Source organism: Phasianus colchicus, chromosome 1 (genome assembly GCF_987193195.1).
Source record: "Phasianus colchicus chromosome 1, bPhaCol1.hap1.1, whole genome shotgun sequence".
Taxonomy (NCBI): Eukaryota; Metazoa; Chordata; class Aves; order Galliformes; family Phasianidae; genus Phasianus; species Phasianus colchicus.
The window spans coordinates 173,982,611-174,006,264 of NC_143436.1; the positions used below are offsets into that span (position 1 = coordinate 173,982,611).

General features: G+C 39.6%; 1 protein-coding gene across 4 annotated transcripts in view; it reads left to right on the plus strand.

Moving 5' to 3' along the window:
• Positions 1-23,654, plus strand: part of DCLK1 (doublecortin like kinase 1) — a 231,611-nt gene that overhangs the window by 94,261 nt on the left and 113,696 nt on the right. For all 4 annotated transcript variants that reach the window (XM_090133104.1, XM_031615845.2, XM_031615843.2 and 1 more), the window contains one exon: positions 21,239-21,338. In XM_090133104.1, coding sequence (XP_089989230.1) covers positions 21,239-21,338 — 100 coding nt within the window. The remainder of the gene's footprint in view (positions 1-21,238; positions 21,339-23,654) is intronic.

Below are 23,654 nucleotides of genomic sequence, written 5' to 3' on the forward strand. Positions count from 1 at the left end.
TAAGTTCCTTTTTTAAAAATAGCTGCAGTAACTGTGAAGATTTTTGGTTATGAGAACACTGAAAGTGTTTTTCTCCCTTTTGCTTAGATTTTCTCAAAGCTATAATAACATGTCAGATAAAAGGAAGGCATTTTCTTAACGGGAATCAGATTCTGGTTTCTAGAGTCTAGAGGAGTCCAAAAATACAAATTATACAGGTTCTTACTAAAGAAGGTCAAAATTTCAAGGATATGTTTGTGTCTGATCCCAAGTTTCTGAAAAGCACCTAATGCTCTTACGGTGTAAAAAAAAAGAAAAAAAAAAAAAAGAAGTTGAAAATGTAATCTACTGCTTTTTTTTTTTGGAAAGTCCCTTGCCTGCCTGAATATCTAAGATAAATGTTAATTCACATCCTTTCTGTATGCATGCTATTAATTGAGGGGAAAAATTCTGTAGGCCTTTAGGACAGCTTTTAGAATTGTTATTTTAATCCCAAGGAGTTTTGTTCATTTTGTATGGTAACAAATGCACTCCTGGACTGCATGCACAGATTCTAATCTGCTGTAATGCTCTGGGTTTCAGCCATTTCCTTACTGCAAATGAATAATGAATAAGCTGTGGTTTGAAAGCTAATGGTTCAAGATGAAATCAGAAGCTCATTGCAACAGGGATGATATTCATTTGTCATCTCCATGGAAACATTTATTTGTCAGACTGCAGCTGAGACTGCAACGAGAAAGTAAGAGTTGTTGGAATGGAGGGTTTGTGCTGAGAAGCAGATTTAACAAATGATGGAATTACACAGGAAAACAGCATTATTATTATTATTAAATAAATATTTAACACTGAATGTTATGGATTTTGTAGCATTTTTGCAAAATTGAAAAATACCAACAAAATGAAGGAAAAAATGCACAGCTGTTCTGGAAAATCTCATTCTCACCTGTTGTGGTTAGGGTGCCAAAAGCACAGAGTAATTTCAGGGCTGCAGGCTTCCCTGCATCTAAAATAGTTGCATGGCCCCTTGCATACAGTGTGCCAATCATAAAAGTAACTGGATTTTGCAGCTAGTGCTGTTAGCAAGAGAGAGAATGGCTTCGGGAAAGCAACAGAGGGAGTCGTTTCCAACATGTGTATGATGTGATTCCACTTCCTGAAGCAGGGAAGAAGTGTTCGGAGCTGGCAGTACCTTGTCCAGGACTGTCATGGGGCAGGAGATTCAGGAGGGGACAGAGCCCCCTCTGGAGCTGGACTGAAATTTCCATAAGCAGGTGAGCCAAATATCACTCTTCACATAGAGAAATGAAGATGGTTTAACTTCTGCAAGGGAGGGGAATCAAGACAGGCAGCTCTGCAGTTTGATGTCCAGGTAACAGTGGTGAGGAATTTGGTCACAGGGCATAGGCAAAACTGAGAGGAATCGGTGAAGGTGAGTATTGTCTCCTATAATTCATGGGCTGGCTCATTTTTAGCTGAGTGTGCACCAACACTCCCAGGTCCACTTCTTCCACATGGTCTTCCAGCCTCTCTGTCCTAAGCCTGGAGTTGCTGTGGCCAGAGTTCAGGACTCGGCACTTGGTCTTGTTGAACTTCATCCCAATGGCTTCAGCTCACTGATTGAGCCTATCCAGATAACTCCGAAGGGCCTTCCTTCCCCCAGGCAGATCAAAACTTTCTCCCAACTTGGTGTTATCTGCAGACTTACTGATGGTGCACTCAATGCCCTCATTCAGATGATCAGTGAAGATATCGAACAAGACAGGCCCCAGTACTGACCACTGGGGAACACCTCTCATGACCAGTTGTCAACTGGATTTAACTCCATTCCCCACCACTCTCTGGGGAGAACACTGTGGGAGATAGTGTCAAAGGCTTTGCTGAAATCTAGGTAGACTATGTCATTCCTCATCATATAAGATCAGGTTGGTCAAGCAGTACCTGCCTCTCACAAACCCATGCTGCCTGGGACTAATCGCTTGGCAAGCCTCCAGTCCTCTGGGACCTCTCTGGTTGACCAGGAATGCTGATAGATGGTGAAAAGCAGCTTTGTAATTACCACCACCAGCTCCCTCAGCACCATCGGGTGGATCCATCCAGCCCCATGGACTTCTGACAGTCCAGGTGGAGTAGCAGCTCTCTGATTGTTTCCAACTGAGTTGGAAGTTGGTTTATTCTGCTCCCCATCCAAGACTTCCAGGTAAGGAGGTAGAGTACCCCAACAGTAACTAGACTATTAAAGACAGATGTAAAGAAGGCACCGAGAACTTCAGCCTTTTCCTTATCCTCAGTGGTCACGTTCCCCACTGCATCCAGTAAAGGGTGGAGATTCCCCTTAGCTTTCCTCTTACTGTTGATATATTTGTAAAAATGTTTTTTGTTCTCTTTTTCCCAGTGGCCAGGCTGAGTTCAAGCTGGGCTTTTGCCTTTCCGATTTTCTCTCTGCACATCCTAACAACTGATGAGAAATTTCAGCTTGCTTCTGCAGAATGTTTACCGTTTATGCGGCAGTTCTGCAAATGAAGCATACTGAATATTTGCTTCCAGCAAGTTGGCAGTCCTGACACAGAGAAACATTTTTCTGTTGATACAAATGGTACCATTTACTGCTTACAATTGTGCACCTGCATGGATATTCCCTGCCTGTAGAAGTTCCCTGCATCTGGTGCAGTGCCTCAATCCTGCTGGGACCCGACCTTGGCTCTGACTGTGAGGTGGGAGCTGTACACTGCCCCAGAGCGAAACCAGAGCACGAGGTGAGCGGAGATGGGATGGGAATGAGGCAGCGAACGTGAAAGAGGAGAGTGAGAGTGATGGCAGGAGAGAGTGAAGTGAAGGGAAAAATGGGGGAACGTGTGAAAAGCAAATCTCACACTGCAAGAACTGCTTGATTGCTCATAGGCGAGCATAGCTTTAAGAAAAACTAGTTCACGCATCTGAAATGTCAGAATGGTTTCCTCCTGGGCAGATGCAATAGATTTCTCACCCGTAACAACTCAGAGAAAAGTAAAACCCAAGCCCAGCAGACCATGAAATCCCTCCCGAGGAGGCCCGGGGGGGCGGCCCGCCCTCAGCAGAGCGCGGTGCGCGGCGCGGCGGCGCCCCCTGGCGGCACATGGCAGCGCCGCCCGCGCTGTGCGCCCCGCGGGGCGCCTCCTAAGATGGCTCCCGCCCGCCTCCAGCTTGTCAGGTGCAGGCTGCGTGTGTGCACCTGCGGGTGTGGCGCGGGAGTACGGTCCTTGCAGATGGGCATGGAAGTTCATTTAACATTAACGGCTAGCTTTGTTAATCTACTGACAGAAAGGGAAGCTTTGTCTTCATGACAAAGAGGGCTAGTTTCTGAGGTGAAGCCAAGCATGCTGAGTGCTGGAAGTCTGCATGGCATAATTGAGACTGAATGAAGATGAGTGGAGCAACTTGAGATGGACAGTGAGCTGTTTAAACCTCATTTAAAACCAGTATTAATTTCCCTGAATATTCATGGTACATTCGGAGCTAACACAAGGCATGCAGACAGCTTTTTTTCAAGAGTGCTTTCATTTTGAGGCAGCCAGCTACACAGCTCAGTGAGGTAGTCAGTTTTTGCCCAAGGAATATTTTAAAAGATGCTCCAGTTAGTAGCATTGTGTTCTTTTAAGCCTTCAAGTTGGTTGGTTCAAGTCACTGTGCCGTTCAAAAATCCAGTACAATTTCATTGTCTTCTCTGCAGCTTTTGCAGTACCTGTAAGCAATGAATACTGCACTTGGGTGATCAAATTTCTGCTTTCACAGGCATATTCAAATGCAATCCAGGCAATCTTCAGTACTAATTGAGATCTTAAGAATCTCAATTAGTGCTCTCTTCTTTTCCCATTGCTGTCTTCATTTTCCTCCTCTCCTGCAGTAACCTGCCTGTTCAGGAAGTTTTGAGACAAATGAAGATGCCTAGTTTTACAAAGGTAGTAAGGTAGTAAGGCAGGTTTTATGGGGAGCAGCTGATGGTACTGGGATTGTTTAGTGCGGAGAAGAAGAGGCTCAGGAGGGACTTTATCCACTCCTTTTAGATGATTTCTGTGACAAGTAACTGCTCCAAAGCAGACATGGTTAAGTGAGTCTTTCATCTGTTACACATTGGGAGAAAATGTAATTATTAGATAAAGCAAAACAAATGCACGTGTAAGTTGCTGCTTAACATACTTTGAAAAGAATAACTATGCTTATGAGTGTACTTAAACTATTATGCACTTTACAGTGCTCTGCAAGCATAGCTGTCAAGCTCTCATTTCTCTGTTCATCATCATTTTTTTTTCAGAGTTTCTCGTAAGCAATGTAAAGAATTGCATGTCACAGTTCCTGCAGTATCTCTTAATATGGCGAGGCAGCTTGTATTTTTACTGAGGCATTACCTGCACTTGCTGAAAGCAATTAATAACACTTCCAAATTAATGAAGTCAGTCTGAATAATAGAAGCCTTGCTTATCTCCTGTCATGTGCCTCATGTTTGTGAATATTGTTCAAGGACTCCTTGAAGAATCCCAGGACTAGGACTGGCTCATAATTGCTTCCATCCCCATGCAAGTGTGTCACTATCTGTGGACTGCATAGTTCACTCCTTGCTGCTTTCGCCTGACTTGATAAATAATGTATATATATTTCTTTTTAATTCTGCACAAAGGATCCACCTTCAACTGTCATCATGTCCACAGCTTCATCTTTGTTGCCAAGTGGTTAAAATGCTTACCTTTTTCCCTCTTTTGAACTGTCAGCTCAGTTCTTTCATTTTCTGGTTTAAGAAAAAGAAAAAAAGTCACCACCAAACGACAAGAACAAGAAATAATGCAAGCAAAGGAGAGAGGTTTGAGCAATGACCTTCTGCAGAAGAGAATGACCAGTTTGGACAAACCTTCATCTGTTTGGGTTTTTTTCACATACATTTTTTTTCTCTGTAGGCCAGCCATTTTCTGATTCATTATGTAAGCAGGTTCAATTTGCAGTCTAAGGTCTTTAGATTTGTTGATACTCATATGTATTTAATGTGTGAAGAAACATATATGAGCCTTAGTTGCTTGAGTTGTTCTCATGGAGCCAAATGCTTAATTTCTGAGGGTCACCCGTTACACTGAAGAAAAGCATCAATGGGTAAAAAGGAAATTCAGAAACACAGCAGGACATTATCACAGCTGATACTGCTTTTGGTGCAAATTTCCTTTCCCAGCATGATTTTCTGTTGTTATATCTTGCTCTCTGACGTAACTATCAGCTTCCTGCATTACAAATGCAATAAGCTCTTGTACTTTTTTTTAGCCTGACTTCTTTCATATTTCTTTATCACATCATTTTCCAAAAGATATAGGACCTCAGAGGCAAATGCTTTTGAGCAGAGTATTGAGTTTGAGTTCATAATAGATAGTGGAATCATAACACAGATGATACAAGTCAAGAGAGAAAAAATTGTTAAGCCGTGCAAAGATAGCCAGTGCTGAAGGATTTGCTGAAATTCCTGGGCCTCCAGTTCAACAAGAATTTATTTGGAGCTATAGTGCTTGGGCCCAGACTGCTTGTTGCTTGTTTTTTTTCCTTTTTTTGGTAATTGTTTTTTTTTTTTTTTTTTCCAGTCAGTTCTTCAAATGTATGCTGAAGTGCATACAGTGTGCAAGTGCATCAGATGAATACGGTTAGTCAAGAAGAACCAAAACACTTCCAGTTTTATTTGACATTTATTACATCTCCACATTTTTCCTCCAAGCTATGAGTACAGCTTAAAATAAGTCACTCTAAAGGTGTGCAGATGAGGATGAACTTTCTACTAATTAAACATGAATGCATCAACCACTGTGTGCTTGTGGAATGTATAAATATGTAGCTCTCAGGTCAATAGCGAATGCAGGAGCATTGTGTGATAGCCAGATATTTGCCTTTCCTAGACAACAAATAGATTGTAGACTATGTTGATACCAATACCAGTATCACTAATAATTTAAACAACTCAGAATATCTGTTCTTAATAAAAGTGTTTCACAGTTTACAGCTGAAATTAAATATCTTAAAAAAGATTTTCATGCAACTTTCTGAAGACGTTTTCTGTGTCACTGTGCTAAAACTTTCTGATGTGCTTGAAGCTCTTCTTTATCCTCTAACTCCTACTGCTATATTCATTTATTTCTTGTTTTGCTGACCTGGTTTTGTTTTAAACTTTAACTGACTCTGCAAGTTTTTGTTCAGCTGCCTCTTGGCAAGTTTCTTTTTAATTCTCCAGGCTTTGAGTAGTCATTTGTGGCTCTTACCCTTCCAAAACTCTCCTTCAAGTGTCAGACTGATTTTTTTCTGTGTTTTTTTGATTCCGGCTATAACCTGGTAACTCACGGATTTGTATGCTGCTGATTTTTTTACTTGCTAAATTTTGTAGTGTTCCAGAACTTGCTGTACTAAAAGACTTGTAGAATAAGCAATAACCCATGTTGCAGTAAGAAGCATTTATGTGATCATTTTCAGCATGTTCCAGAAATTTCACTGTGATGACCAGCCTGTCTTAGTAGTAAATGACCATATGGCAAGGCAACTGAGAGGTAGACTTAAAATTTCAGATTTTTGTGATTATTACCCTAAACTCTTTAACACTGTATGTTTTGTAAGTTATATTCCTTCTGCTATAGATTCTTTGCCTTTGAAGTTCTGTCTTAAGGAAAGAAAACCCAATGATAATGACTTCGCAGTTAAAAGAATCGTTCCACCGGATTCCATTTATGGGTTTTGTGTAGACCATTTTTATGCTGATTAGTAGTTTTTTGGAAGGATGCAGTCTCTTTCATAGAAATGCTTTAATTTATAGCATTTACTAGTGAGGCAAGTTATCTGATTAATTCCCTAAGAAATGCTCTTGAGGAAGTATTTCATTTGAGCTGTGGCTTTGTAAGGTATATATTTAGCATAGTAATGTTTAATTTACGTAGTCTTCGTCCATCTTGTTAACATCTGTTGTAATAATGGCAACTATTGCCAAATAGTTAAAGAGTGATGGTGATGAGATAGCGTGCATCTGAATTTCTGTTTAGAGTGCACGTTAGATTTATTGTCCATACTCTGCCTTTGAAAGAAAGAGAAGCTCTCAATTTTCACTTTTCTTCAGCATAAAGAACTGTAATAGTTGAATCGTATGATCTGCTTATTGAAAGGATTACTATTATTGTTCAGCCCAACTGAACCTCTGGAATTTGAGAAAGGTGTTTAGCCCTTCAAGGTTTCACATTTTCTGCTGTTTTATTGCCCTTATCGTTACATGAAATGCTACATTATCAGCATACTTGTGTTGGTTTTGTACTGGTTCCAGATGCAGTGTGCAGTGACTTGTTGAAACCTTGACATCTGTTTTCTCTTTTCTTCCTTTTTTTTTAGAAGTCAACCATGTCGCTCTTTTTCAGAGCCTTAACATAGCATGTGTATCTAGCCAAAAGGCACCAGACATCTCAGTTATGTTCCAGACAGTATGTGATGGACTGATGTCCCGTACACTTTTTATTAATGATCGTGCTTGAAAGAAATGCAGTTTACAGCATTGTCAGTGGAGTCCACCATTAGTCAAGAAGCTAACATTTGGACATTGTCATGGACATTAAGGTGATGCCTGCATTGTAGCACAGGGATTCTGGAATTAAAACATTTTCAAAGGAGGAAAAATAAATCTCCCATCTCAAGACAGATGCTTGTATGTTATTGCACAGTCCATCTGCTACTTGACTCACTGGTTGAAATCTGGTTTGCTGCAGTCACCAGACATGATAGATTCACTTGAGATATTAGTAGCTTTTACATATTCCATGTTTCTGTCTGCTTCTGCAGGGTTCTCTCTCTTTCTTTCACGAGAACAGTAAAACCAAAAATATTCCCCCATTTGACAAAGGCAGGCTGGGAGGCACATTGCTCTGAATTCAAAGATCAGTCAGAACTAAAGTAGATCTTCTGATTTTGGGTGGTTTTCCAGAAACTGCCTCCTTGAATGCCAACAGGTGGTCTTGATGATATGGTAGTTTCTGAGTCTTTGATAGTAGTAAGAAGACTCCAACCTTTTCATGCACCAGTCAGTGATGTATATAATAAAATATCTTATAGAGGGATTTGCAGTATCTAAAAGGAAATTACAAATAGAAGATTTCCATCTGGACTTGGGTCCAGAAGAATCTCCAGAAAAGTGGTGTCTCCCAGTCCCCAACAAAGGACACGTGGTCTCCCAGCTTCTTGCAATGCAATTGCAGCTTGCTGCCACAGCTCCTAGCAGGGAAGGTAGAGAGCAGCATCTGGCCAGCCAGGCAGGCAGGAATCAGCTTAGAGAATCCTGCTGAACACTTCACAAAAATAAGCAGACCTCCGTTATACAGAAGATCATACAGTGGACTTTGGTAAAGAAATAAAACATATCACTTCTGCTCTAAGTGTTAATTCAAGAAGTCATACTTACTGCACAGCATGTATTTGATAGCTCTCCTATTTGAAAATGGAATTAACAGTATTGCACACTTTTAGGTAAAATGATTAGAGAACCTTTGGTTGGAAGTTTCCATTGAGTTCAAAGAGAAATTCCAATCACAAGGCTTTATTAGTCTGCAAATATTTGGAAAAAGCAGGTTTTGGACAAAATTGGCTATATGCACCTTATTTTTGAAATTTATGAATAAAATCAAAGTTTGCAGTATTTGAGAAAAAATACGTTAGAACTACTTCATAAATTTCAGATCCACTAATTGCTTTATGAAGAAATGAGCCTGTGTAATGCATTCATTAAGTATAACGAGAGTGACTGAGTACAATTTCTTCTAGCACTGGGGAAGCTTACCCTGAAAACTATTTTTATCTGTACTTCAAAAAAACATCCCTTCCTGTCTGAAAACCTGTAATTATAATTCCTAGAAATTGGCACCTGACTGAATTTTTTGTTTGAATGAATTCATGTCACCCCACTTGTCTCTGCCCCCTCATAACCCAATCTAAGCAACTTTCAGGATAGGATTTTTATTTTATTTTATTTTTTATTTTATTTAGAAACTTTGTATGCAGACGTGGGAATCTCATCCAGTGTTTGCTGCTGTAGCAAAGCTGTGGATTTTCAGTTTTGCATATATCTGGCACAGTATTATAAAGAGTAACACTTTACAGTCTAATGAAAAGTAGCATTTTCACTTCTAGCATGATTAAGCGATGACTGAGATGCCACTCAGCGTTTCTACTGTATGACTTTCAAATTGTAGGCTGCTCGTTTTTAAGAGGTTTTATCATACATAGCTTATGTGGACCCTGGGCTCTCAAGTCTCACTGCATTGCGAGGATGAAGTTACTAACAAGTGCTTGAGATAGTCTGAGAGACAGCTCTGAAACTCTTAATTCCTGGGTATTTAACAAGCTAATTCAGTAATAATCACAAAATAAATAGCTCACAGAGGCATGATATTGCATTTATATTTTTCAGGACAAGACAGCTATTACGTTCGTTTAGATTGTTTCCCTTATGTATAGACATTCTGAAATTCACTTTTTATCAGAATTCCACATTGTTGTGTGTCATACTAATATGTTTTTCCTGGTAAGAACTTGTACTTGTTTGTTCCTGGTTTATTTACCTGGTCTTATAAATTATATTAGTTCTTCTGACAAGGCTTTTTCAGTCAAGCATAATTCTGGTTTTTTTTTAAGCAATCACAAAATAGAATACTGCTAACTTTCTAATTATCAAGAGTACACTATTTACTCATAAAATTGTTGCCATGTGTTCGGGCAAAAATGCATGAGGGCTGTCTGAGTCTTATAGAGAGCGATGTCCCGCACTGTGTGTGTCTGACCACTGAATGGTAGTGTTGTGTTGCTGCTGAAAGAGAAAAGTGTGTGAGTATGGCAGGGAAAAAAATAATGAAAACAACCAACCCACCAACAAACGTTTATCCAGATATGGATGACCTCTGCCATTGAAGTTTCAACCATTTTTCCATTGGCCCATTAGTTGCACCTTTTGCTGTTAATTCAGATTTCAATGCAAATTAATGCTAATTTATTTGAAATGAGCATGAATAGTTTTCCCTCTCCATCGCTTTTGGAGCTCTATCCTCCTGTCTGAAATTTCAATCACAAACATGTTGATTAATTTTGTGATTGTCGTGGGATTAACAGGACTGTATCTTGTGCTGAGGATTCAGTTTCTATTATTGCTAAAAAAGAGTCTGGTTGATGTAGCCAAGTAATCAGTTATTTAGAAGAAATGCTTAGTTGGTGCGTATATATGAGTTTTATGAGCAGGACTGTCTGGGATTGTGACGCTACCTTCATTTAGGTTCGATGTAGAAATATGCATTGCTTATTTGACAGGGAAGAAGAGTGCTTGGGAGTGTGTTTGTGACACACAGATGGACACATCCTGCTTCCTAATCCAGCTGGCAGACAGTAGAAGAAAGCTGCTTTTACTTTTCTTTCTACTCTAGCAGCTGGTGACTCTTGTCTGCCACAAAATTTTGCAGGCCACCTGCAGGACTCCCAGAGAGTAGGATGCAGCTCTCAATTCAAAACTTGGTGCAAATGTCTGTATTTTGTTGACTCTGAGATTTGGGATGAAGCATTCTGTGTCCATCTGTACACTGTAGTTAGTGCTTATTGGTTACTTTCTGTGGTTTGCTACGCATTTTGCACTGTTCAAGGAGCAGTCAATGCTGCAAAGTAATTCCAATTAAAATACAGGATATACCTGGCTGGGAATGCAAGTCTATTTTGTAGCAAATGCCAAGCAATACATACTAAGGTTCCCAAAGAAGCAGAATTAAAACTAAACAATTAAAAATTCCTTATGTATGTATGTATGTATGTATGTATGTATGTATGTATGTCAATTTCAAGTTATGTAGCCCTAAGTATAAGCATCCATATAAATAAGAAGTGTTGTTTTGTTCTGTGCTGTTGTCCTTCACAAATTTGGCTAAGGTAAGCTCTTGTAGGTGGTAGTGTCTCTGCAGCACACAAACCTTGGATTGTGACTAAATAGTGGCATCTGTCAGCTACGTGTGCAATGGAAGTGCCCAAAAATAAAGATGAGCTAGTTTCATAGAATCATAGAATGGCTTGGGTTGGAAGAGACCTCAAGGATCATGAAGGTCCAATCCCCTGCCACATGCAGGGCCACCAACCTCCCCATTTAATACTAGACCAGGCTGCCCAGGGCCCCATCCAATCTGGCCTTGAACACCTCCAGGGATGGATGGGGCATCCACAGCCTCTCTGGGCAGCCTGTTCCAGCACCTCACCACTCTCATAGTAAAGAACTTTCCCCTGACATCTAACCTAAATCTTCCCTCCTTTAACTTAAAACCATTTCCCCTTGTTCTGCCTTTGTCTACCCTTTCAAAGAGTTGGCTCCTCTCCTCTTTATAGGCTCTGATAACTGTAAGATGTGAAATTCCCCCCTGAAACACCTACTGTCATGAACTGGAATGGTACGAGGCAAAGATTGAGTGATTGAAGGAAAAGAGGTAATGCTGAGCTGAGGTTTCAATAATAGAGCTGGTTTTAGATAGAGGGTTATGGGGGTGAAATAGCATCCTAAATTTAGGCAGTAAACTGAACAAGGAACACAGTAGGACTATGGATTTAGGAAATGGTTATAGTTTTGCAGCTGATTTGGTTGGCTCTGAAGTAGAAAAGATAGAATTGTAGACATTCCTGATGAATTGTGTAACCAAGGACATAAAACACCTTTTAGTACAATAAGCTGCTCTAGAAATGAAAGAGAGAAAGACAAGAAGAAACTGAAACTGCAGGGTGATGCGTTGATTTCTGTCTTCACAAGGTGGTGAGTAATTAAATATAATGCTATTAAACCAGAAAGATTTTCACCAAACATGGTGTAGCTCTGGTTAAATTGGAGTTACATTTAGAATGAGGAAAAAAGTATTTCAGGAAGAAACAGTGGTTACATTTACAAATGCTATCCTGAGTGGAATGATGGAGAGATTTGAAAGAACCATGTAAAGATTATGAAGTTGCAGGCTGTAGAGGGTGCTAAAGAGAGGGATGTGGGAAGAAGATGACATTATAATGCCAAAGAGGATTGTAGCAAGAGTAATAGAATGGAAAGGATGTGCTCAAAGAGCTCATGTGTCGGGAACATAAGAGATTTTCTTTTTCCCATGTAAGCTTGTGTCACCTTGCGTGGCGTTAGCTGCTTGCTGCCATTGTGCGTTGGTGCAGATGTCAAAGTGCAGTAACGTCTGAGGAGGAGTAATTTTTGTGTGTGGATCGAGTCATGTTCTCACTGTTCTTATCTGTCTGCCATGAAGCAATTGTGGCAGACAGAGTTTGAGCTGTCCTTGTTAGTGGTTCCCACTGAGAAACTTTTAATGAAACTTTGAGTATCAGTGCTTCTTCACATTGCATAGACCCATGAGTTGGAAATATCCCCTACTGCCCTCAAATTTCATAATAAATGAACTTGTTTTCCTGTAACAAAGAAATTGTTCAGTTCTCACCTGTACTTTCAGGCCCAAGTAGTTGCAGTGCATTAGAACTGCCAACTTTCCCTTTGTTTCTGTTATCTTTCTTTGATTCTTTGGAGAATTAATTTAGAAGATTTAAAATATGTTCATCGGGGAGAAGGTTATGCCACAACTCCAAAACCTGGAATCTTAATTTAAGTAGATTTTCTTTTATACTGCATCATTTAGTGTCACATAGGAGAGCAAAACAGAAGATAGTAAATTAGGGCCTACAGCATGGTTTAGAAGGCCTCATGAGATGGCCTTACTGACCAATACAGTAATACCTCTTTTAACTCAGGAAAATAAATAGCTCTGTTCCTATCAATTTATTTGCCAAATCTTATCTGAAGGAAAATCCTGAATTACATATGGTGCAAAATAGATACTGATGCATATAGAAATTTTAGAATAAATTGATAGTATGTTTTCAAGAATTAAATGATTTAGAGCAACCTTTCTGTTTGAGATAAAAGGAATGAACAGAAGAGTGATCAGCCCTGAGCAGGTGCTGATACACAGGCACAGGAGGGAAGGCTTCCCTGGGTTTGCTGGGATGCTGGTTTGCTTTCCTCTGCTCCTGGCTAGTGAGTTGTTGCTGCTGAGTTTGAGTATGAAAGCATTTCTAACTGCTGGTTATGGCACTGTCATGAATTCACCTGGTGGAGAGGAGTGAAAGGAGCTATTTCAAGAGCCATTTCTCTGATATATGCTTCACAAGCCAGTTGTAAAGGCAGTGTTGCTGTGTAATTTCAGCCAGCTTGAACCCCTACGGTAACATCTCCTCTTCATTTACAGAGGGCACTCTTGTAATGAGAATCTCATGATAAAATGTTCTTCCTCTCTGAAAAGCTCTCACAGCTTGATGATGCAGTTGTCACCATGGAGATTTCATTCCAATGAAAAAGAATGAATTCAGTGCTGTTCAGCTTGAGAAACGTGTGGCAGATACTTCCCGGTGCTGCTGGCTAAACCACCACCTGAGGACCTTGGATCAGAAACTAGAATAGGAAGTACACCTATGCCAGTGATAAATTTTATTTCTGTAGATGACCGGATCTCTAGAAGTGTCATGTGCATAACAGCAGATAAATGTAAAAGGGCATGAATAACAGCCTTAGAGCCTGAGCCAGCCAGAAGGAAAATAGATTTGCCTTAAACTCAGAGAAAATGTTGAGTGTAAAGCTCTGTGGATTTCTGTTGAGGCCTAATACTTTCACTTTAGTAATGAGATTTTTTTTCTACAGTCACATAGCCTACAAAGGACAGAGCAGGCTGAGGTGCCTCCAACATACACATATTAGAGAAAAAAGAAAAAAAGATATCAAATGGATGTAGAAACAGCCAGTATTTTTCTTCCTCCTGAAGGCCTTATTGTATGTTTGGACTTGTAGTTTCACAGTAATGGCCCAAAAAGCTATGACACCAATGCTGAAGGATAGATTTCCAATTTTTCTGAAACCACTGAATCCTTTTGAATGACTAATGCTTGCTTTACTGGTCTTTCTGCAGCATCGTCTGCTAAGGGCAGATCTATACAGTAAAGAATGCATTACAAAACTGAAAAAAGCGTTCAGAAATATACTGCGAAAAGTAACTCTATACTGTCCAGGAGATAAATGTAATATTAAAGAAGGTTTTTTGATCCTGTAGTTTTGTTAGGATTATGAATTTAAACAAAACTATTCTGTTTTTTCCTGTGCAGTATATTTGTGTGAATTTATAAACTCTCAGGAAAATCCATAACTGTCACAGGGCTGCCAAAGGTGGATGACACTGAAGTAAGTTCAGGATCTAATCTGAGATGTTCCCTCAAGAAGAGGTTGACAAACAGTGGGGAAATTGATAGAAAAATAAAATAAAACAATAAAATACTTCAGAGATGGTGATAGTTGGAAAAAATAATTTGGGTAAGAAGGAAGATAGGGAGAAAACATACATTTAAATCTTAAGCAGGAGCTTTGCATTATTGAAAAAGACCAACATAAAAACATGAAAGAACAGAATTATAATGAGTTTCTTTTGAAGTAAAGGGTCTTGCTTAAGATTTAAGCATTGTGTCTGAGTGAACCAGAAGTAGCAGGAAAATGAACAAAAAATATCACCCCGAACCCTGTGTAATAAAATATAAAACTGTTCACCAAATCAATGAGTCAGAGTCCTGAAATCATGAGTCATTCAAACACTGAGGATTTTCCAAGGATAATTTTTTTAATGTCTTCATTACTGGAAGGGGAATGAAAATCAAATTGAATATGAGAATGTTTCAGGTCCACAAAGGTGCTTTAAAATCTGTGTAGAACTTCCTAGCTGACTGACAACAGGAGGACATTTGCCACAGCCTCTCTGTGTTCTCCCACACTGAGGTTTCTTTTCACATGAGCTTTTTTCTCTGTCACCCTCTGAGAACGTCTTGCTGCCCACATCTCATCTTATGTTCACTTTCCTTCCTTTCTGCCTTATGTTTTCCTTTTGCCATTCTTCATTCATTTCTTTCCAGAAAACTCCTATACCCCCTCACTGAGTTCTGCTTATATCATTCTGTATCTTTTTTTTTGTTGTTGTTCATTTCTTTGTCCTTAATTTTCTTCCCAACCCTTCATCGACAGTATTGCCTTAGGGCACCCCAGCTTGAGATTTTCTCATTGCTCATCCGAAATAGCTTTCAGAGTCTAATTAAGTTATTGTTATTAAAATAACGAGGAGACAAACAGAACACCCCCCCTTGCCCTCCCAAAAGGCAACATATGAAAATTATAGTAAAAGCATTAGTGTTGCTAATGGTGGTGGTGGTATGCTGTTGCTCGTGCTGTGAGCTATTCATCAATGCAGAGGAACTTTTGAGTACTGGATTCTTTTTTACTAAAAATTTTAAATTGGTATAAATTTGATACGTGGTCAACTTTAGAACAGTAGGAAAGAATTGAAATGGCTGTGACAGAGAGGACACATGCAAAGAATTTTCTTCTATTCTTTTTGTGTGTGAATATTAAAACATGAATTCAAAAGATCTCTGTACTTGCTATATCAAAAATTCAGCAATTGTAAGAAGTGATTTCGTTTGTAGTTTTCATGCTTCTAGAAAATGGGTTGAATCCTTCCCTTTCCTCCTTTCCTCCCTCACCTCTTCTCCCTTTCCCTTGCTTCCCTCTCCCTTTCCCACTCATTTCCCTAAATTTACCCATCCTCCTCTCCCTTTCTCTGCAGTTCTTCCAAAGCACTGCTAACTGCTCTTTTTCTCCTGCAGTGTGAGACTAAAACAAGCTAGGTCCTCTACAGGCTGTTGTTCTTTACTCTTGGGTCATCTCTGCTCCAATATGTATAGCACAGTTTCTTGCATCTTTCTGTAGATAGAAAAAAAGAGGGTTTCCACAATAACGTTTCCAACTTCAGAGAGATAAATATGAATACCTTAAATACTTCAGGCTAACTAAAGGATAACAGAATGTTCCGTAACAGCTAGAAGATTTCTCATTGGTTCCAAGTACTCTCCTGATCTGGGAAAAGGGGGAAAAAAAAAAGAAAAAAAAAGAAAAAAGAAAAAAAAGAAGAAGAAGAAGAAGAAAAAGTGCAGGAAAATTTAATAAGGCCTGTATTGCCAATAGTGTGTTGCAGTACAAGTGCTGAGCCCAGGCCAGTTGATTATTCTTGTCTCCTCTGGTTTTCTAGTGAAAGTACAAGATTCATGTCTGAGCTACAAAATCATTTGGGGTTCTTTCCTGATAGGGCATATAGAATTCCTAAGTTTTAAGTTGTTTACTAGGACAAGAAAGATGATGATTTGAGAGAGGGATCCAGGCTTCAGCCCATAAAACTTTCTCAGGTAAGTGCAGCAATTAAAATTTCTTCTGCCTCGCTCCTGTTTTGCAGCTGGTATGTACTGCTCAGCTAGCCTTTTTCATATGACTTGCATATTGCCCAGTGCCTACTTTGGTGACCAGTATTCTTTGTGGCTGCTGCCTTCTATTTTGTCACTTGAGGAATTGTAGAGCCTGAGACTGATTGTTCTCTGGTATTTTACTGTTAGCAATGCTTTCTGTTAGAGAGATGCCAGCAGGTTGTTTGTGTACAAGTGTTGGGGTGTCACTGCACAGCACTAGTTGTGTGAGGGAAACATCTGTTTTTCAGTTTCATTTTACTGAAGTTGTATGTCTGACTGCTCCTGCACACTTTGTTTTCCTCACTGTGAGAATCATCCTGCTGGAATATGGAAGAAAAAAAATAATCTTTACGTGAAAGGAGAAGGATTGTGTGACTTGGAAACAACAGAAATGTTTGGGGAGGCTTTTGTAATATACTTCTTAAAGCATTGACTAATATGAAAGCTGATCACATGCAACAGAGCACACTGACCTCTAGAGCACTGTCATGGTTCAAAACAGGTGATGCAAATCCTTGATCTTCGTAACTGTATATTTTGAGGAGCTGTGATTTTCAGAAGTGAAAACAGGTAATAAAAAGCAGGTCCTGCTGCTTACTTTGATGCTGAGTGTGAATAGAAAGTACTTGCAGATTTCTGGTGAAAAAGCCTGAAGGTGTGTGCTGTGTATTTGTTCGGTATCTTCTGAAAAAGCCCTGAAGTGTAACCTGCAAGGAGCTGGAGAGCAAAACAGGCCAGGGATGTTGTGACAGAAAGGATGGAAAATGCTGCAGATGAGGCGGCAGACAGTTATGTACGGGAATTTTAATTCCCCAAATGAATACAATATGTTGAGCCAAGAAGAATGATAAACTTTAAAAAGTAAAGTTTGAGTGCATCCTGGGAAAGAGGGAGGTGGGCAAGAATGCCAAGGGGCCTCCATGGATCAACAAGGAGCTCCTGGACTTATTTCAGCACAAAAGGAAATTCTGTAGGTAGTGGAAGCAGGAACAGGCTACCTGGGAGGAATACAAAGAAGTTGTCCAGGGAGCATCCAGGGATCAGGTTAGGAAAGCTAAAACCCAGATAGAATTACATCTAGCCAGGCACATAAAGAAGATCAAGAAGAAATTGTACAGGTATATCAATTACAGAAGGAAGACTAGGGAAGATAGGGGCCCTCTGTGGAAGGAAACTGGAGACCTAGTCACGAGGGATACAGAGAAAGCTGAGATGCTCAACAATTCCTTTGCCTTTTTGCAAAGTCTCTAGCCAAACTGCCCAGGTTGCAGAAAGCAAAGGTAAGAACTGGAAGAAGGAAGTTTTGGCTCTGTAAGTGAGATCAGGTTTGAGACGATCTAAAGAACCTTAAGGTGCACAAGTCCATGGGACCCAACGAGATCCATGCATGGATCCTGAGGGAACTGGTGGAAGAAGTTGCCAAGCTGCTGTTCATCATATTTGAAAGATCATGGCAGTCTGGTGTAGTTCCCACTGACTGGAAAAGGGGAAGCTTTCTTTTCAATAAGCCTCTGTGCCTGGCACAACCATGGAACAGATCCTCCTGAGGACCCTACTAAGGCACATGGAAAATAAAGTTGAGGTGACTGGTGGTAACCAGCATGGCTTCCAAGGGCAGTTCATAAAGCCTGACAAACTTAGTGGCCTTTTATAATAGAATTACAGAGTCAGTGCATAAAGAAAGAGTAACAGTGTCATCTACCTGAACTTGACACTGTCCCACATGACATCGTAGTTGCCAAATTGGAGAAGAATGGCTGTGGTGTGTGAACCACTCACTGGATAAGGAATTGACTGGATGGTTGCACTCAGAGAGTTGCAGTCAGCAACACAGTGTCCAGGTGGAGACTGGTGATGATTAATGTTCCTTAGAGATTGGTGCTGGGTCCGTTGCTCTTTGATATCTTTGTAGGTGACATGGACAGGGATCAATTGCACCCTCAGCGTGTTTGCAGACAACACAGAGCTGAATGGTGCAGTTGACACTCCAGAGGGAAGGGATGCCATCCACAGGGACCTAGACAAGCTTGAGAGGTGGGCCCATGCTAACCTCATGAAGTTCAGAAACATCAAGTGCAAGGATTTGAATCTGGACTGGGGCAGTCACAAGCATAGATACAGGCTGGCCAGAGAATGGCTTGAGAGCTGCCCTCAGGAGAAGGATTTGTGGTTGTTGGTTAATGAAAGATTCAGCATGAGCTGGCAATGGGCACTGGCAGCCCAGAAGGCCAACTGTGTCCTGGGTTGCATCAAGAGAAGCATGAACAGCAGGTTGAGGGAGGTGATTCTGCCCCTGTACTCTGCTCTTGTGAGAGCCCACCTGGAGTATTACGTCAATTTCTGGGAACCCCAACAGAAGAAGGACCCTGTAGTGGCCTACTAGTACCTGAAGGGGACTGGGGAGGGACTTTTTATAAGGGTGTATAGTAGCAGGAGAAGGAGAAATAGTTTTAAACTTGAAGAGGGTAGATTTAGACTAGGTATTAGGACAAAATTCTTTACTGTGAGGGTGGTGAGACACTGGGACAGGTTACCCAGAGAGGCTGTGGATGCCCCCTCCATGGAAGCATTCAAGGCTAGGCTCGTTGGGGCTTTGAGCAACCTGGTCTAGAGGGAGGTGTCCCTGCCTCTAGCAGGAGGGGTTGGAACTGAATGCTTTTAAGGGTCCTTTCCAACCTAAGCCATTCTGTTATTAAATAAAACAAGTATATTTAAGTACAAATTATTTTTCTGCTGAGCTAATTTTATTTTCTTAGTTGCATATGAATTGCACTGATTAAACCCTAGATGCTTTAAGTGTTAACCTGTGTAGATTTCAGTACATCCATTTTAATGGATTGTTTTGACTTGAATGAAACCCTCTGAACAGAGTATTTTTTTGTTTATTTTTTTTAATCTGTACAGTTTCCAAATAAGAATTTAATTTTAATTCACGCTAAAATAGCTCAACATTGTGCTTTGGGTTACTTACTGTTTGTTCAGTTCTAGTGCTCTGCTTAGTGTAAAAACAAACGTGAAGATCACTGCTCCCTAGAAACGTGTCAAACTTGGGATGCAAACAGGAAATCGTTGGATTTTTATTGTCATTTTGAAAATTAGTGGCTTTGTGCACGTGGGAGAGGTGGTAATTTCAGAGGAACTTGATTGAAGGGAAGAGATGTTTGAAACTTGGTGGGTGTATGGGGTAGGAAGACAGGCAAGATATGTCTTGTGGACAAAAAAAAAAAAAAAGAAGATGGGAACTAAGTGAGTATATAAAAAGGTTGCTGAGGCTGATACACTAATAGAACAGAAACTGAGTAGGAACATGGAAAAAAGATCCATGAAATATTTACATATTTGATGCTAGTGTTCAAATACCATATGGTGTGTACAGAAGAATGTTGGTAGGGACAGGGCTGTGGTGGACCTGCATTTAAAATGATGTGCATTGCTTAAGAACAGAGCAATTTTGAGAATACTTTTCCCTCTTCTCTGGCATTTATTTCAGTCAGTTCTGCTCTTGATTTTCTCATTTTTCAGCTGCTATTTCTCTATTTCTCTACCGTTAAAATAGTTTTAATGACAAGTCTTACTCTGCTAGCAAGTCACAACATGTATTACTATTTTTCTTTGTTAAGATTTTCCTAGCATTCAGACTCATAGCTGCTGCAGATGCCAGAGCCTTCTGGCATACGTCTGGGAAGCATGATGTGAATTTTATAGCCCCTCCATTACCCGTAGCTGGAGGTTGGGAAGTGGTGATGGTGTGTGTTTTGTTTTCATGCTGAAGTCAGGAGAAGCCTGTCTGGCCTCATTAGCTAATTCTTTCACTTCTGTTTTTGTAGGCTTCAAATACTGACTTTGTCTTTGCTTTGAATGAGGGGGACGAACTGCTTCAGCTGGACTGTTCTCAGATATTTTGACAATTTTGTAAATGCTTTATGTGTTAATTTCCTGTCTGTGTGCTCTTGACATGAAACTGTGAAATTTATCTGTTCAAACATTAGTGTATTATTTAATTGCAAAACATTATAACATCACATCCATGTAAGCAAACATAACCTTTTAAAATTGTCTTATAAATGTGAAAGAGGAACAGTACGTAATACTGTTTACAAAGTATATTTGTTTTTTTAAAAGTAATCAGATGTCTAATATATTTTTTTAATTTTTCAAAACTATCAGTAAGTCCATAGATTAGTGGAAAGCTACTGATTATTCTTTTAAGAACATCAGTAAAAATAGTCATATAAATGGAAATCTTAAACTTTTAAATAGTGCCTTGTGAAGTACTGTAAGAAAATCTCATGCATGAGCATAAAACTGCACCAACCTAACCCTGGTTATTCACATTTGGGAGCAGAAAAAGATGATCCTTTTCCTCAATTCCAGCTCACCTGATTGTTCAGATTGGTGCCAATGAAGAAAAATTACACTGACTGCTGACAGAGATGAGGAATGTTTGATGGAGACTCGGTTCACCCGTATGAGTTTCATTCCTTGTCAGCGAGATTTTGCAGAAATAATTACATATTGCATCCAAAACCATTACCTATATTCGTGGCTGTCAACGAGTAGAAATGCGGTCGCAAGAGCAAATTGATTATCCACTAACAACTGAATGGGACCTTATGCGTAATCAGAAGGCATTTACCTCATACCCCATTGATGCATCATGTAATAAATGTGACGTTAGGGCTTTTTGTCTTATCTCTCTCTTCCTGCATGTCCATAAAAGTGTTTCTCACTTGTAACAGATGGTCAGAGCACAGCTTTGAAATTTATCTGGAGATGAAGCCCTGTTGATTCCATTAAAAGTGAAGCGTTTTCATGCAGATGGAGACAAGGAGGGATTTATTGTTTTTACAACTCCAGTGATGAGATATTTCATACAATGCCTTCCTTTCCTTTTTGCTTACAGGTGATGTGCCTTCAGGATTTCTTCGGTGATGATGACATTTTTATTGCATGTGGACCGGAAAAGTTCCGTTACCAGGATGATTTCTTGCTGGATGAAAGTGGTAAGAGGATGTATCTTAAAAACTTTTACAACCAGAGTAAAAGAGAGCTTTTTATATCATGCTAACCAAGGCAAAATTGAATCACCTATTTTGATTTCATAAAAAATAAATATTTTTTTCTTTGAATTCCAAATACTTGAAAATAAGAGGTAACTGAAAGCAACTTTAAAGCTACAAAGCTGCTCATGCAACATAAAGGAAATACTAATTCCTGTACTAACTCCTATTTCACAAAGTCTTTCTAACTGCTTTTGTATCTACTGTACTTTGTCACAGTTGCTCAACTCACAATTCTAATAATTGAGATTTAGGTAGTGCTTCACAGGTAGTGTATGAAAGATAAATGTAATTAGCAAACGTAGATGAAGTCATCTGAGAAAGTTCTGGGAATTCTGTGTTTCTCAGAGACTGGCTGTAAGAATGATTTATTTGATATACATAATCCTTTAAGTAAAATACACTTTATTTGCAGCTAACTTTGTTATAAACACTATTCATAAGTTATGAACGGTAATAGTCAGAAAAGAAAATCTAAGCCTTTTGCTTTTAAAAACAAACAGCTGCCATTTAACTTGAGTTTATTTTTTGTATAGAACAAGACCCCGTAAAGGTTTTAATTTCCCTGTTCTTTCTCAGGCTTGAATGTCTGTAATGCACTGTTACCAAATTCTCTGTTTCTTTTCAAAATATCAAAGGCTTCAAAGAAAAGTTGACATGAATCAGAAAAAAAATTGTTACAACAGTAGCTGCTTCATAGCCATCCTGCCTGAAGGTGGAAGGCTACATGGTTTGGCTGCAAATAAATGATCCGTTAACTTGCGTAGGGGCAAAAGAAGCCAGCTTGTGCACACCTCCTGTTTGAGCACATAGTGCCTGTAAAAACAGGTATCTTTGCTACTGATCAAGGGAAGGACATTTTTTATCAGTCACAGGCAGAAGCAAACACACGTCTCATATTTCTCTAGGAACTTCCTTGCTCTTTAAAATAATGAAATTGCTGTGGTTTCCTCTATTGTAAGTCAATGAAAAAGTACATCAGCTGTCTTTAGGACAGAAATTAGAAATGTAGGGGGAACTTACTTGTGCATCAGGTGGGAATGTCTTTGCAGTCTTTGCCTTACAGAAGTGGAGAGCTATGTAATAGACTACATAGTCTGGATTCAGTACCTAAAAGATGGCTCTTATGACTGCCCAGTGTCTCCTCACTGCATCCTGTGGCAGCTTGTGTCAGAGCTGACTCAAGAAGTACTGGTAACAGATTTGTCTGAATCAAGTAACTTGTTCTTTTTTGGAGTTAGAGTGTCAAAGTATAGTCATATCCTGACTCTGCTTAGTCTTTGTTTGTTTGACATATCATTATCTCTTTCAGTAAGCAGTATCTTTTTCTGGAAAATTTCCGCTTAAACTCACATATGCTGAATTGAAAGAAAAAGAAATTAGCTGAAAGTATTGACTGGAAATAGAACTTCAGCAACGTGTTGTGTTTGCTTTTCTAGTGAACATCAACTGTTTTGACCACTGGAGCTAAGAAAGAGAAAAATATGAGACTGTTTCTGATTTCTTTGCGAAGTGCACATCATTGTTGTTCCATGTTTTTGGGAAATTTTGGAATCAAGACAATTTGTTTAGGTTGCTTGCCATTAATAGCTGGCATATCAACTAGTATGTATCAATTCAGTCTTCCCTGAGATAGGAGCAAGATTTGGAGAGAGAATAAAAGAAGCAGCCGAGTTCTTAGCTTGTTTTACTTGGCAAATGAAGATTGTGTGATCACAGTGCATGTCTGTATGTTTCTCACAGTTAACCTGAGAACACTGAAATTATTACTGAGTGCTGTCTGACTGTGTAGAACAGAGAAAGCTTCTCTGATTCTCTGAAAAACTCTAGTTTCTGTATCTGCATCCCTCCAGAGTTTACCATTTTCAGCTGGGTGATGACAGTAGCAGTTGTGGTGTTGCAGCTTAAGGAGTAGTAAAAAGCAGAATTTGAAAGTGGTAAAGAAAGGGACAGAAACTAAATAAATAATCAAGGTGTTCTGGGCTCTCGGGACAGAGGGAATTACTTTCATTCAGGAAGAATGCCTTATTTCTATAGTTTAGGTTCAGAGCTCCTGATAATAGTGGCAGGGTTTTTTGAAATTGAAAATTCAATCTGCCTACACTGGGATTAATCTTAGTTAGAACTAAGTAATTTATGCTGAGAGAAGCAGCTGAGCCCATCCCAGCAGGTTCCTTGCTTGGTAAGTAGACCTATTGATACAGTAGGTGGTAAATGATTGATTCAGTTGACGGTAAGGGTTTAAAACAGTTTGAATGA